The 13,609-nt window shown below is 35.4% G+C and overlaps 3 protein-coding genes across 4 annotated transcripts in view; 2 read left to right on the top strand and 1 right to left on the bottom strand.

Annotated features, from left to right (window-relative positions):
- Nucleotides 1–13,609, top strand: part of LOC125853599 (putative pentatricopeptide repeat-containing protein At1g10330) — a 63,737-nt gene that overhangs the window by 16,675 nt on the left and 33,453 nt on the right. The gene's annotated exons all lie outside the window — the stretch shown is intronic.
- Nucleotides 271–2,981, bottom strand: LOC125853591 (receptor-like protein 9DC3). Its single transcript, XM_049533308.1, has 2 exons — nucleotides 1,940–2,981; nucleotides 271–1,792 (listed from the first exon to the last, which is right to left on the bottom strand). The coding sequence occupies exons 1-2, from the start codon at nucleotides 2,883–2,885 to the stop codon at nucleotides 282–284; spliced, it is 2,457 nt and encodes an 818-aa protein (XP_049389265.1). The 5' UTR covers nucleotides 2,886–2,981; the 3' UTR covers nucleotides 271–281.
- LOC125853597 (uncharacterized) overlaps nucleotides 8,242–13,609 on the top strand; it is a 56,623-nt gene continuing 51,255 nt past the window's right edge. The window contains exon 1 of one of the 2 annotated variants that reach the window (XM_049533314.1): nucleotides 8,242–8,384. The gene's annotated coding sequence lies outside the window, so the exon portion shown is untranslated. Of the gene's footprint in view, nucleotides 8,385–9,593; nucleotides 9,690–13,609 lie in introns of those variants that run through there. The other variant, XM_049533317.1, reaches the window with a different exon arrangement.

Here is a 13,609-nt window from a genome sequence, read left to right on the forward strand (position 1 = left end):
ATCCTGCAATTTTCAAAAATGAAGAATTAAAGTCAAGAGCTTAAAGGATGAAGTAGGTAGAAATTACATCGATATATAAAAAATAATCTTCTGAAGGATAAAGATCAAGTTGAATGACAAGAGGGAGTTGCTCGGATGGTAAGCACCTCTCACTTCCAACCCGAAGGTTGTGAGTTCGAGTTACCAAGGGAGCAAAAGGGGTGGGAGCTTCTAGGGAGGGTAAAAAAAAAATTGAAAAAAAATAAAATAGATCAAGTTATATACCTGGAAGTCGCTACTCACTAATATCTTTTCTTGTGCCTTTTCATTCTCGTAATCATTCTGTGTTCCAATTTCAATACCATCCTCGAAAACCATGTTGGATATTGAGTTGACAACATTATGTATATTATAGACAGTCCAATAACTAGACCACAACCGTAACCCATGAGAACCGCCTGCCAACTGATTATTGGTGAATCTTCTTCTTCTTCTTGATCTTGCTCAGCTGGAATTGTTGCTTGTGGTACCCTACCATCACCACCACAATGTTTTGAGAGTGGCAGTCCACGTAACCCATCATTCCCTTGGTATGAACTATTCTCAAACGTATCAAATTGTTTTCCTTTGGGGATGCATCCAACAAGATGATTGTGAGAGAGATTTAAGACTGCAAGAAACGTGAGGGATGCAAGTTGTGGTGGAATTCCTCCGCTGATTTTGTTAGATGAGAGATCCAATGATTCGAGTACAGATAAATTTTGCAATGATGCTGGTATATGACCTTCCAAGACATTATGAGATAAGTTCAAGGTACGAAGTTCAACGAGATCTCCAATAATGCTTGGAATATGACCTTCAAATCGGTTTTTTGAGAGATCGATAATCATGTTAGAATCCAAAATTTGAACACAATCATACTCATGTCCCTTTGTTGTAATTGTCATCAAATAATCATAATAACCAGCATATTGATCAGAAACATACTCTGGGGTTCTTGTACGCTCATCAATTTGCTTCATGGCTTGCAAATTCCCAAAAAGACTTATTGGTAAATTACCACTAAATCCATTGGATGATAGATCCAGAATTTGAAGCCGCGCAAACAAGTTTGTATTCCCTGAAGATTTAATGGGACCATGAAACTTATTTGATCTCAAGCTTAAAATCTTCAAATCAGGTAGGTATCCCAACCAGTTTGGAAATGTGTCATTCAACTGATTGTTACCTAGATCAAGAAGTCTCAAGTACTTGCAATTGATCAAAGATCGTGGGACTTTCCCCGTTAGCTTATTCCCATGCAAGCTAATGATCGTGAGATCGTTTCCAACACTAAAATTTGTATTGATAGTCCCACTAAGACTGTTGTTGCTCAAATCCAAATTCCAAAGGTATTCATTCATCTCAACCAAACATTGTGGGATTGTTCCCTCCAAATTGTTACTTCCTAAGTCCAAAGCTGTTAGTGTTTTCAGATTGCAGATAGTTGAAGCAATCTGTCCACTAATATTATTGTGTGAAAGGAGAAGAAATTTTAGGTTTGGCTGTTTTAGGAGTGAATTTGGTAAAGGACCTTGCAGCTGATTTTGTCTTAGATCAACTTCCAACAATGTGTTGGACTTGAACTCCTGAATTTTTTCACTGAAAGTGTTATTTCTCAAGTTTAACACTGTCAGTGAAGGAAGGGAGAATATCCAGGAAGGTATAGTCCCATTCAAGTGGTTTGATGACAATTTGAGCCATTGTAGGTTTTGTAGTCCACTTACATTAGTTGGAATTGGACCAGTTAGGTTATTGGATGAAAACTCTAATACTTCAAGTTGCGTCCAGTTTCTGTTAAAGGATAAGAACTCAAGTCGGCCATCGAAGTTGTTATATCCAAGGTATAACACCCTAAGCTTTCCAAATCTCAAGAACTGGGAAATCGGTCCTTCAAGATAGTTATCACTAAGGAACAAACTCTCTATGTTGGTGATATTCCATAGAGGTTTAGGAATAGGCCCTGACAGATTAGAATAACCCATGTTCAAGTCATGAAGTGAAGTTAGATAGCTAAATGATTCAGGTATCCTACCATTAATATTCACATCATAGAGATTTAAGTATATGAGTGATGCACTGCTATTCCATTTGGTTGTGGGAAACCTAACAGTGAGCTGGGGATTTTCTGATAAATCAAGGAATTCTAAATCGGAAAGGTGGAGAACTCTTTCGGGCAATACCCCACGTAACTCTGTTAATGGAAGCCGTAGATTTGTTAAATAAGAAGAGATATTCAGAGGAATGGTGGAAGAGATGTTCACATCGTGAAGGTGGAGCTCTCTTAATTGGGTCAAGTTCTTAAGGAGCGATTCAAAATTGTGAGGTCCGAATCTAAGCTCATATGGATAAACATTAGAGATACGAAGATCGTGTAATTTTGAAAGATGAGATATTTCAGAAGGAATTTGACCCGAAAAACTTGTAACTGTTAGATCAAGATGTGTTAAACTGGAGAAGTCACCAAATTTAGGTGAAATGAGCGATCCAGTGAAATTATTAAAAGACAAATCAATCCTTTTGAGATTGGAAAGTTGAAAGAGGCTACAATTGGAATGAAACTTGCCTTGAAGTCCGCTGCAAGTGAGGTTGAGCTCAATCGCCTGTCCCGTCATCTTGTCACAATGTACTCCATCCCATGAGCAACAATCTGTGCTCCTATTCCATGTAAGACTTTTCGGATATGAATGAAACTCTTTAAATTTAAAACAATAATCAGAAGCATTAGGATTAATGGGAAACATGTTCTTGAATTGTAGAAGAGCAAGAGCTTGATCTTCGGGGCACAAATGAGGTGAGGATAAGGAGAAAACAAGTTGACCGAGAAAGGTATATAGCATAAACAATACAAGTTTTACACAATCCATTTCTGCACTAAAAATGATCAAAACTAATTAAGTTGGTAGAGAAGAAATCAAGAAATGTTTTGCTTTGTGTGTCTATTCAACAATTTTGATGAGGTATATATAACACAAATTAAGCAAAGAAAATTTTACTATTGGTTACGTAGTCATTTTCAGTCAATTTGAAGTTGTGAATCACATATGCCCATTCAATGTGTCACACAAGTGAATGCCGGAAACTATCAATAGTTCACATTCTTAAGTCAAAGCACAAAGTCCCACCACTTGTATATAACACATTACACATGCATTTTGTGTGCAACGTTATTATTGACAAAAAAATATCTTTGTTTTGCCAACTTAATTGGATTCCAGGAATAGGACCACCACACAACAAAATTGTTTAGGATAAGAGTGTGTAAACTTTGAAAGAAACATAACAACTTTATACCTTAAGAATAGGAGTGTCACTTTGCTAATGCATTAAGGTTAGATTGGAAATCTACTCTGAATACAGCGCCTACATAGTGCACCAGCTCGAGCCAATTTTCCACAAGAATTGACCTGCTGATGGAAGACAGTGCAGAAGTCCATACGTGGCATGTTCTTCATAGATTCAATACCACTGATTAAACATTTTTTTGTATCTTCCTGGAACTTATAGGTGAGTATGAGAGTGAGACTGCTGTTCTTGTCTTCTCGGAGAGTAGAACGGAAGAGACACGTTGTTATAGTCCTCAAAGTTTAGGGATGGAACGGAGGATATCCAAGATGGCATATATCGTTCGAGTTAAGTAGTTTGATGACAATATGAGAACTGCAGATTCAAATTCTGTCCAATTTATGTTTTATCAGTCTAATATGTCTACGAATAATTAGCCAGAATTCATTTCCACACAAATGAAAACAAATTTTGGTTGAGTCACAAAGGAAGAAAACTCATGACTTTACTCACAGGCTAACAAACACTTCACAAAATTAACAGCAAAAACAACAACAACAACAAACTCAGCGTATAGTCCCATTGATGGGGTCTGGCCTTCTCAGGAGGATAGTGTGTACGGAGACCTGAGAGGTTGTTTCTTGATAGATTCTAGACTCAAAGAAAGATGTAAAAGAAGGCAGTAGCAATAAGCAGAAAATACAACAAGATAATACAATAATCGAGGCTAAAAAAACAACAAGTAATAATTAAAAATCTAAGATGAAAATAAAGTTTGTAGTGTTTTATTAGGAAAATATATTAATTCACTGGTTTAAGAGTCGCCACTTAATTTTTAAGAAAAATCAAGAAAACTATTGTTTTCAAAAGACTAAAACAGCAATCTAGTGAAAACTTAAAAAGGGTTCGAGGTCCTTATTAACATTCTAGGAAGGTTTTAAAAGCACCTAAAATGTCCACTAATGTGGTTATCCGACAATTAATTATTTGGCAAAATATTTTAAGAGGATAAACATACTTGATTAAATAGAGGGAATAAACAATTATGACTTAAAATCATTTTTAAGGGGGTGGGGAAATATTTAAAATATTATTAAGTAAAATTTGAAGTAGTTTGAGTAGAAAAATAAGCATGATTATTTAGTCTTTAGAAAATCCCGAAGTGACTATCTTTTGGGGAATTGATTAGGAAACCTTAAAATTAAATAACAAATAAACAATTGAACAAATACGAAATAGATAAAAGAGAGAGAGAGTGAGAGAGAGTCTTGGGCCCAAGACCGGGTTTCTGTTTGCCTGGACCAGTATTTGGGCCTATTTCATTTTGGGCCTTTGACCCAATGCTTGCCCATTTTTTGTACCTGTCCTAGACTAAATTTCGAAATTTACTTCTTTGGGCCTTAGACCCATCTTTCACATGTCCTAAATTCTAACAAGATAATAATAAATAAAATGACAAGGGCTTAGGCCCAAAATAACAAAATACAATCTCCTTTTTTATGTAAAGAGTGGGTCTTTGGCCCAATCTTTCAATTCTCCTCGGCATCGGATTCCCTCAACCCTGTTCATCGACTTTTATGGCTTGGCTGACTAACTCAAATAAACTAAAATTGGGCCCCCGTGGCCCAAGGAAAATGTAAGGATAAAGTCCGTGGGGACTTGAGCAGATTTCACATGCAAACGAAGAAAAAATAAATAAATAATTAGTGCCCATAACAGTTTATTAGAAAAACAAGAAGCAATTTGACAGATAGCCTAAAGGGAAATGAATCACGGAAGACCATTAGAAATGAAAAAACAAAGACTTTATGAAAATTAATGGCATTCTGTATATGATTGAACTGGACTACTGACAACAAACTTTAGCAAAATAAATAAATAAATAAATAAAGTAAAAAAAGTTAACACATGACCCGCCTACTTCTAAGAGTGTCAAAATAAGATTGGCAAAATTTAAGTGATAAAAGGGGGCCCGCCAACACACCTATTCTAACATGATTCAAACTTACCATGACGATTTTTCTAATGAGCAAATCAAAAAGATCAGTTCTTCAATTAAAATCCACGAAGGAAAAGACAAGAAAGAAGAAAATAAATAAATAAATAAAAATAAAATAAGATAAAATAAAATCAACTTAGCAGAGGAGACGAGCACACAGTGAATGATCATATTTAAACAACCATAAATGTATGGGGAGGAATTACGCTTAAACTAATCACTAGGACCTTCTTTGTGATAAAAGCAATAACTAACACATTAAATCAGTTACTAAGGGGGCTGGACAAGGAAGTTAGAAAAGAAAGAAAACACTCGTGCCATCTCAAACCCTCGAATAAATGCCACTAGTTTTACGTATAAAATAAAAAATAAAAATTAACCAAGTTGTACCAAAATATTTTCAGTCCATCAATGGTGATTCTGAACAATTTTAAAAAAAAGAACGCACAGATTTTCTAAAAAAAGAAAGACCGCTAGAAGTTAAAATGACTTGAACTTTCACAAAAAAACAACTTCACAGCAAGGAAATCAAACTTGAGCTTACCAAAACCTTAGTCATTTACAAACAACAACAAGAGAGAAATCAATACTTAATCTGTACTTTGTTAAAGGAAAGTTGAATGCCAAACCCAACATAATAGCGAGATTACTCATTTTTAACATAAATAAAAACTAATACAACAATGTGCATAATTTAAAATTGGGAAAGGCTAACTAACTAACTTAAGCAGTTGAACCAATCTATCTTGAAATAAGGAATATGCAGCAAAGAATTTGATGACACAGCGATGGCATACAAATAGACTCGAATTTCCAATCTTAAGCTACATGAGGACTCTAAATATCTTTGAAAAATAAAAAAAACAACAATGAGGAAAAGGGGAAACCACTATACGACTTTAATGTACAAACAGTTGACTAGAGAGCCCTCGAACACATGCTTTCTACAAGATTTAGTCTTCTATAAAAAATATATACAGCAAACACCCTTTAATATGCTAAGATCATGGGAACAAAATAGAGGAGATTAATAAGGGAGTCATTTGAGAAAGGGAGAAAAGAGTCGACAAAGAGTTTCAGTTTACGAATAGAAAAACCAACTAAAACGAATTAGGACTAAAAGAAGTTTACCTTTTTGGGGACAGCGAACGAGGGACTACGAGCTAAAGATGCTGAACTTCCACCACCACAAGTGTAAGCCTCAAAAATTCCGACAAAACAAGGAAAGCGAGAAAAAATGAAAGGGATCGGAAAATGATCTTTTTCCACCAAGATGCAATTCCTCCGAACCTATGTATTTGTATGTATTTTTTCTTAAATGGACTCAAATTTCTCTAACTATTTTTCTAACACCAATTTTTCCCAACTTAAAAAAAAAACCACCCCCCTCAACAGTGAATAAGGGTCACCTTTATAGAATGACCCCTAGGGTAAAAATTGGGGGGAAACGGATGAAAAATCGTGTAGGACTAGGGTACATTTGAAATTCAAAATCATCCATTTCTTGCACCATTTGGGATAAACATCCTTTTATTGAGATTTCAACCCATTCCGAAAGAGGAAAGGGGAGAAACGCGTGTTGTACGGATTGAGAGGGACGTGAATAAGGAGACAAAAAAAATCACAGTGTACGTTGGACTGCTGTACTGTTTCTCGCTGCTGCTTGTTTGCGTCTGGGCCTGCTGAACGCTGCTGGAGAAGAAGAACAGTGCAGGGGTTGATTTGGTATTATGTTGTTGTTAATATATTATTTTAGTATTGTTGGTGTTGGAACGTATTGGGTCTCATTTTAGTGGGCTGCTGTTATTGAATTGGAAAGTAATGTTAGTGGGCTGAGTTGGCATGCTGAAAATTGTAAAATAAAAGGCCCAAAATTTGGTCCTTTAATGGGTTTAGGGGATTTGGCTAATAACTAAATAAAATGAATTAATATAAATTAATTAATGAGCTTCTAAATTTTAAAGAAACAAAATAATTACCTTAATAAACTAATGACTCAAAATATAAATTACTAATTTAGACAATAAAATAAAATATTTAAGCAAAACTAAAATCTTTTTGAGACGATTTTCGAATATTTATAAAATAAACTCATTATGTAAAACATATTTATTGTCAAAAATTATAAAAGCGACCAAACTTACTTCAAATACTTGAAAATACTTTAGACTTTATAACAACTAATTATTTCAAATCGTTTGGAATGTAAGAAGCTCAATGATTAATTCATATCGTGGAGGTCCAAAATTGGGTGTCAACATGTAGTTGGAGAGAAAAAGTTTGCTTTTGAAGGGCAAATATTTGAATCCTGGATACTAATTGACATTAATCAGACTAATGTGCAAAGTTTAGTAAGTTTAAGGCAAATAACTTTTATGACTTTACTGTTACTGTGGATAAAGATCAGTGATCATTCTTGAAATAGATCATATTTGTATAAATATATTGTTATTAAATATATCAATTTTTAATTAAAAAATATAAAGAATTTCATGACCGTATTGATCTTACTAGCAAGAAAAAATGTTTTCTATTTTCCTTAGATTACTTTCGAGACCGCACAAGTTTGTTACATAAATTCATCAACAAAGCAAGACACTTAGAAATAAATAAATTCCAAAGACCTTAGGCCTAAATCAATAATGGAAATACGAAGGTCGTCATTTTAATTTTAACTTCAGACAATAATCTTTTTTTTTTCTTCTTCAATAAAATTTTATATAACTAAAACATTACATAAAAGTACTAGAAACCACAATTTACCGTTAAGAACATATTTCTAATTTTTTTTAATTAAATAGAAATCTTTCACTCTTCAAATAAAAAACTATTTAGGGGAGAAACTTCACATATTCAAAGGTTGGGGACCATTTCAGCATTTAAATTACTATCATAAACAGATTACCGGCATCACCAAGGGAGATTATGTATTTCCCATTACCCAATTGAATGCTTGAAGTCCTAATTTATCAGTGAAATCAGTGGAGCAAAAACGGATTTTTTTTTTTTTTTACTTTTTTAGTTTCAAAAGCTAAGTAGAGAAACCCCATTTGGTTGAAATTCAAGAATCTGCAGTTGAAAGGTAATTTTTTTTTATGTTCAATAAGCATAGTAGAGAAACCCCATTTGGTTAAAAATCAAGAATTTGCAGCTTAAAGGTATTTTTTTTTTTGCTTTAGCATAGTAGAGAAACCCCATTTGGTTAAAAATCAAGAATTTGCAGCTTAAAGGAGATTTTTTTTTTATAAGCATAGTAGAGAAACCCGATTTGGTTAAAATTCAAGAATCTGTAGCTATAAGGTAGAAAAAATTCTTCTTGTTCTATTTTCTGTTCAAAAATGAGCTAACTGTATGTCTTTCTTTGATAGTATAATGATATGATGTTGAAGTGTTGAATTTGGAAACAAAAAGGATGAATCTTGGTACTCAAAACTAGCTCTTTTTTCTTCTTTGATCTTTAGTTAGAATGATTCTGAACTTTGCTTCAAAGTTTGGATTTTTTTTTTTATTGATTTGCTGGGGTTTCTGTTTTGACCCTTTTGTTTTAGATGAAATTCTCTGTTACTGACATGTTTTACAAACAAAATATGCTGACTTTCCCATGAAATTCGTCGAGGGGTAAACATATTCTCTGAACCAGTGGCGGAGTTGGATTTTAACTGAGGGGTTTAAAATATGAATAAGTAAACAATGGAAGAAGCAGGAACAATGTAATTTTCTGCCCCCGTCGCTCCTATGTGGCTCCGCCCCTGCTTTGAACCCATTTTCGCAATTTCTGATTGTTAAAGTTAGGAACTTTTTTGTTTTCTTGAGGTTATGTTTTTGTTAATCCTTTTGCATTTGATATAATTGTATAGTTTTATGTGCTTGCCTTCTTTGTTTATTTCATGTTTCACAGCAAAAAAAAACTAATTATATCATGAAATGTGTATCAAGTTATCTTTGAACCCAATTTGAAAATTTTAGTTTCTTTGTTGAATTTTGAAACATTTGTTTGTTGACACTATCGTCATATGTTTTTATTTTATATTTTGTAAAGATATCAGAGATTGGAGACTATTCTGTTTGAGATTAACCTATGTAGGTGGTTTTTCGTTTTTTGCTGACTCATTCGGATAATGCTTTTGTTCCTACAACCATTTTTTTCAAATCATCTTGTTTTTGAGGTACTGGTTGTTGATTCTTATCCTGTTTTTAGAATTTAGTTTTGTTCCAAGATCGTAAAGTTTGAGATGTTTTTACTTACAAGGAAAACACTGCTTTTAATCCTGTATTTGAAGATGCTTGGTTAATCCTCTTGCTATTGTGACCTTCCTATGGATTGTGATTTGAATACATTCAGCCTTCATAAGAAACTTCGGTTAAATTCATTTTATTTCTTGGTCAGGTTTGTAATTTTGCAGGTTGTTACCTTTTTTGGCTCTGTGGTCATGTACACTACTACATGATGGGAACTTAAGATAAGACACTGTTTTGTTTCTGTCATTGGGGTGGGAAGAATAAGGTGCTTCCAGATGGATCCACTTCGTATGTAGGAGGAATTACGGATCAGATTATTGGGAAGACAGGCATAAAGTACAATGATTTTGTGAATGCAGTTTTTGACCGATTAGGTGTTGATCCTTCAGATAAGGTCCTGCGGTTTACAGTGAAGTTTGATAGCCGTCTTATAATTGTCCATGGCCAATTATAAGACCAAGAAGGTGTCAATACTCTGTTACAATTTAATGATGGATTTGCCCATGCTTATGCATCAAGTTCGGAGAAGGAGCCTAATTCTGAAGTTGCTCCTATTATGGCTACCACTAGGTAATAGCCATCTTATAATTGTCCACAAATTTTTATTATGCAAGGTTTTGTGAATACCTATAGTTTGATTATATATTTTATCACAGGATTTCAACCACTGAGGTTGAAGCGGTTTCTCTTGGAAGTACTGAGCAAGAACAAGTGAGTGCTGATATACCAATTCCTGCACCGTCGAACCAATGGATCACTGATGGAACTCCAGATGCTGCTGCCAACTGGAGTGAGTTACTTGTCAGGGAAGGACAAGCTTTTGAAAATGCAGATGCTTTTAGGCTTGCAGTTTTCAAGTTCTCGATTGCGAATAGATTTCACTACAGAATTTTGCACAATAAACCTAGATATGTTAGCATCCATTGATAGACTACCGTTTCTTCCAATAAGTGATTGAAGTTCTGCAGTAATTAAATAAGAAAATCCTAATGAATATCAAGAAACACTTATAAGAGAAGCAAATGGTCTCATTTTCCCCAAGGATGTTTTTAAGTTGAGCAAATTTCAACACAAAGAAAATTAATAGTTCCAACTATGAAGCCCATTTTTAATTTTTCATGATCTTAGGTCCATGGCTTCCTGATGTTCCTTTGATCTTTTGATAATGGACCATCATGAGGCTGTAAAAAATAATTTCCGAACTCTGGAAGTATGGATTTTTATGCTTCTGAACTTAAATTCGAGTGTTCTATATTTGTGTTATGAAGTTATGTGAAAGAGATAAGTGAAATACAATGTTTTAAGTGATGACACATATCGTCTGATTTAATCATCTAAAGATTTATTTATGTTTATGTCCGATTTCTTTTTATTAGTCGAATTTATATCTACATGCCATAGACAAATGAAAGCAAACTCTGATTCGAGTCTCAAAGGAAGAAAAGTCATGTCTTTATTGTAACATCCGACAATTTGAAGGAGCTTGAACTTGGAAAATAATCATTTTTGGAAAAATTTAAAAATCTGGAAATTTGGTTAAGTATGGAAAACAATGAGTTTTTGGCCAACTTTGAGTAGTCGTAACTCCTAGCTCAGGATGAGTTAGGAGTAGTTCCAGTTATGGTTGCGAAGCTCGTGGAGCGATCTTTCCAACGCCACTGAGTTTGCTCGATTCCGAGCTCGTATGAGGGAGTTATGTCCTGTAGAAGTTGGACAGTTGGAAGGGAAATCAGTCCGGAAATTTAAGGGCATTTTGGTCCTTTCCCAAATTATCTTATTTTGAGCTCATATGGTTGTATTGGGATGATCTTTAGGATCATTTCTTTTACCCCATTTTCAAGAGAAAGAGTTAGGGTTCTTGAGAAGAAGAAGAAAAGAAGAAGAAGAGAAGAAGAGGATAAAGGAGATCAACAATTTTTCCGTCGTGGATTATCGTCGGGGGTGATCCCTAAAAAGGTATGTGAGTTCATTGTGTGGGTTGATCCTTTCCCCCACACATACCAAGTTTATTCCATGGATTGAGAAAAGATTGGAAATTGTTGTTGAATTATTGAAGTTGTTAGTTGTTGTTGATGTTGTTGGTAGGGTTGTTGAGGTTATTGTTCATTGTGAGACATGATTTGGGGGTTGTGTAATTAAATTGAAACCTATTGTATATTGAGGAAAATATGATTCTAGAGTTTTGACCCTTTTAAAGTTGAATCACCATCATTCGCAGCAATTCTGGGCTGTCGATCCCCATTCACGGGCCTGACCTACGGACCGTAGATCAATCGACGGTCCGTACTGGTCAACCGTCGATTGGGACAGAAGTTGAGTTTGTGGGGCGTCGATCTACGGTCGCGACCTACGGTCCGTGACCTGACCTACGGGCCGTAAGTCAGGACCGTAGGTCAACACTTAGTCTTTTTTCTTAAAAGGAATTCTGGGGAAAATCTCTGATGCGATCTACGGACCTGCAGTACGGACCGTAAGTCCATCCACGGTCCGTCGATGGCATCCGTAAGTCCCACCTGTACGTGTCACCAGAAATCTGAAGTCTCAGCCAAGTTTCCCCATTCCTTTTCTCACCTTCTCAAGCAAGTTCCAAAGTATTATACCTATGTGTTTATAGTTGTTTCCGACACTCCAAAGTATGTCTAAGCGTTCAAGAATCCCTCCGCAACATGTGAGCGAACACCTTGAATTCATAATTCCGATTCAAGGAGAGTTAATTTCCAAGTCAAGAGAAGTTAGAAGTCAAGAAAAAGAGTATAGAGTTTCAAGTCGAGTAAGAGTCTCAGTTTCGAGTTAAGTTAAGAGTTTCAAGTTGAGTCAAGAGTTTCAAGTAAAGTAAAGAGTAAAGAGTTGAGTTCACGTCTCAAAAACTATAAGGGGACTAAGTATTCCCTAAGAGTTTATAAATGTTTTTACACATTGAGCAAAGAAAGGGAACATTGATTCCAAAAGAGCCTTTGGGCTAAGCTTCGAGTAATTATCTCAAACTAAAGAAAGAAGTTTTAAAAGCATGAGCCAAAGTATTTTTGGGAGTAGTATTGAGCACCGAATTGGGGACACGAGTTCTGATTTACTCAACTCTCCATAAGAACCATGCGCCATCATGGGATTTCTCGGATCATACTTTTTAGATGATCACGAAAGTTAAGCTAGTGGATCCACTAAGTAAAGTTAGCTTCCTATATCACGGCAAGGTATAGGATGGTCCTTGGCAACGCGAGGTAAAGCGTTGTATCATCACTAGGGCTCATAGTGGTGGTTGTCGGTTAAAGAACCTCCCACATAAGTTATATTACTTTTATATAAGTATAGTTGAGTTGTTATTGTTTTATCATTAACAAGCTAAGTTGTTTATACTGTTTTACAAGATTTATATATTGCATGCGTCTCATTGCTATATATATTGAGTTCAGTTAGTCATGAGTCGTACAGAGCCGAGGTAAGTGTTCTCTTGTTATTCCTTTCAAGCTTAAGTTGTGTTTGGCTTTCCCGCTTGCATACTCGTACATTCCATGTACTGATGCCCTTTGGCCTGCATCGTTTGATGATGCAGATTCAGGTACCCCGGATCAGCATCCTGCTCATCGTTGATCCAGCTGAGCACTCCAGAGTCAGTGGTGAGCCTCCTTGCATTCCGGAGGGACTCGATTATTTTGTGTTCTTAGCCTTCTTTGGTTTTATTAGGATGTTATGGGGTCTGTCCCAACATCCATCTCAGTATTTTAGAGGCTTCATAGACAGACAGTCAGTCAACCAGTTTTGAGTCTCTTATCTATGTATATATGTAAATATTATATTTTTGAGATTCGGGTTGCCTTATGGCTATATTTTATAAGTTAAGTTGTTTTGCAATATTGCATTACTTTGAGTTATTCTGTTGAGTAGGTTTCCGCCGAGTTAAGAAAGCCAGGCCAAGGGTTCGCTTGGGGCCAGCAATGGTCTCCGAGTGCCGGTCCCGTCCAGGGTGTAGGCTCGGGGCGTGACATTTATTCATAGGATAACAAACATTTTATGTAAAAACATCACATACTATGAAAGATAAATGCTTTTATCTGCATCCTCTGCAACTTT

The sequence above is a fragment of the Solanum stenotomum genome, chromosome 1 (assembly GCF_019186545.1).
Source record: "Solanum stenotomum isolate F172 chromosome 1, ASM1918654v1, whole genome shotgun sequence".
NCBI lineage: Eukaryota > Viridiplantae > Streptophyta > Magnoliopsida > Solanales > Solanaceae > Solanum > Solanum stenotomum.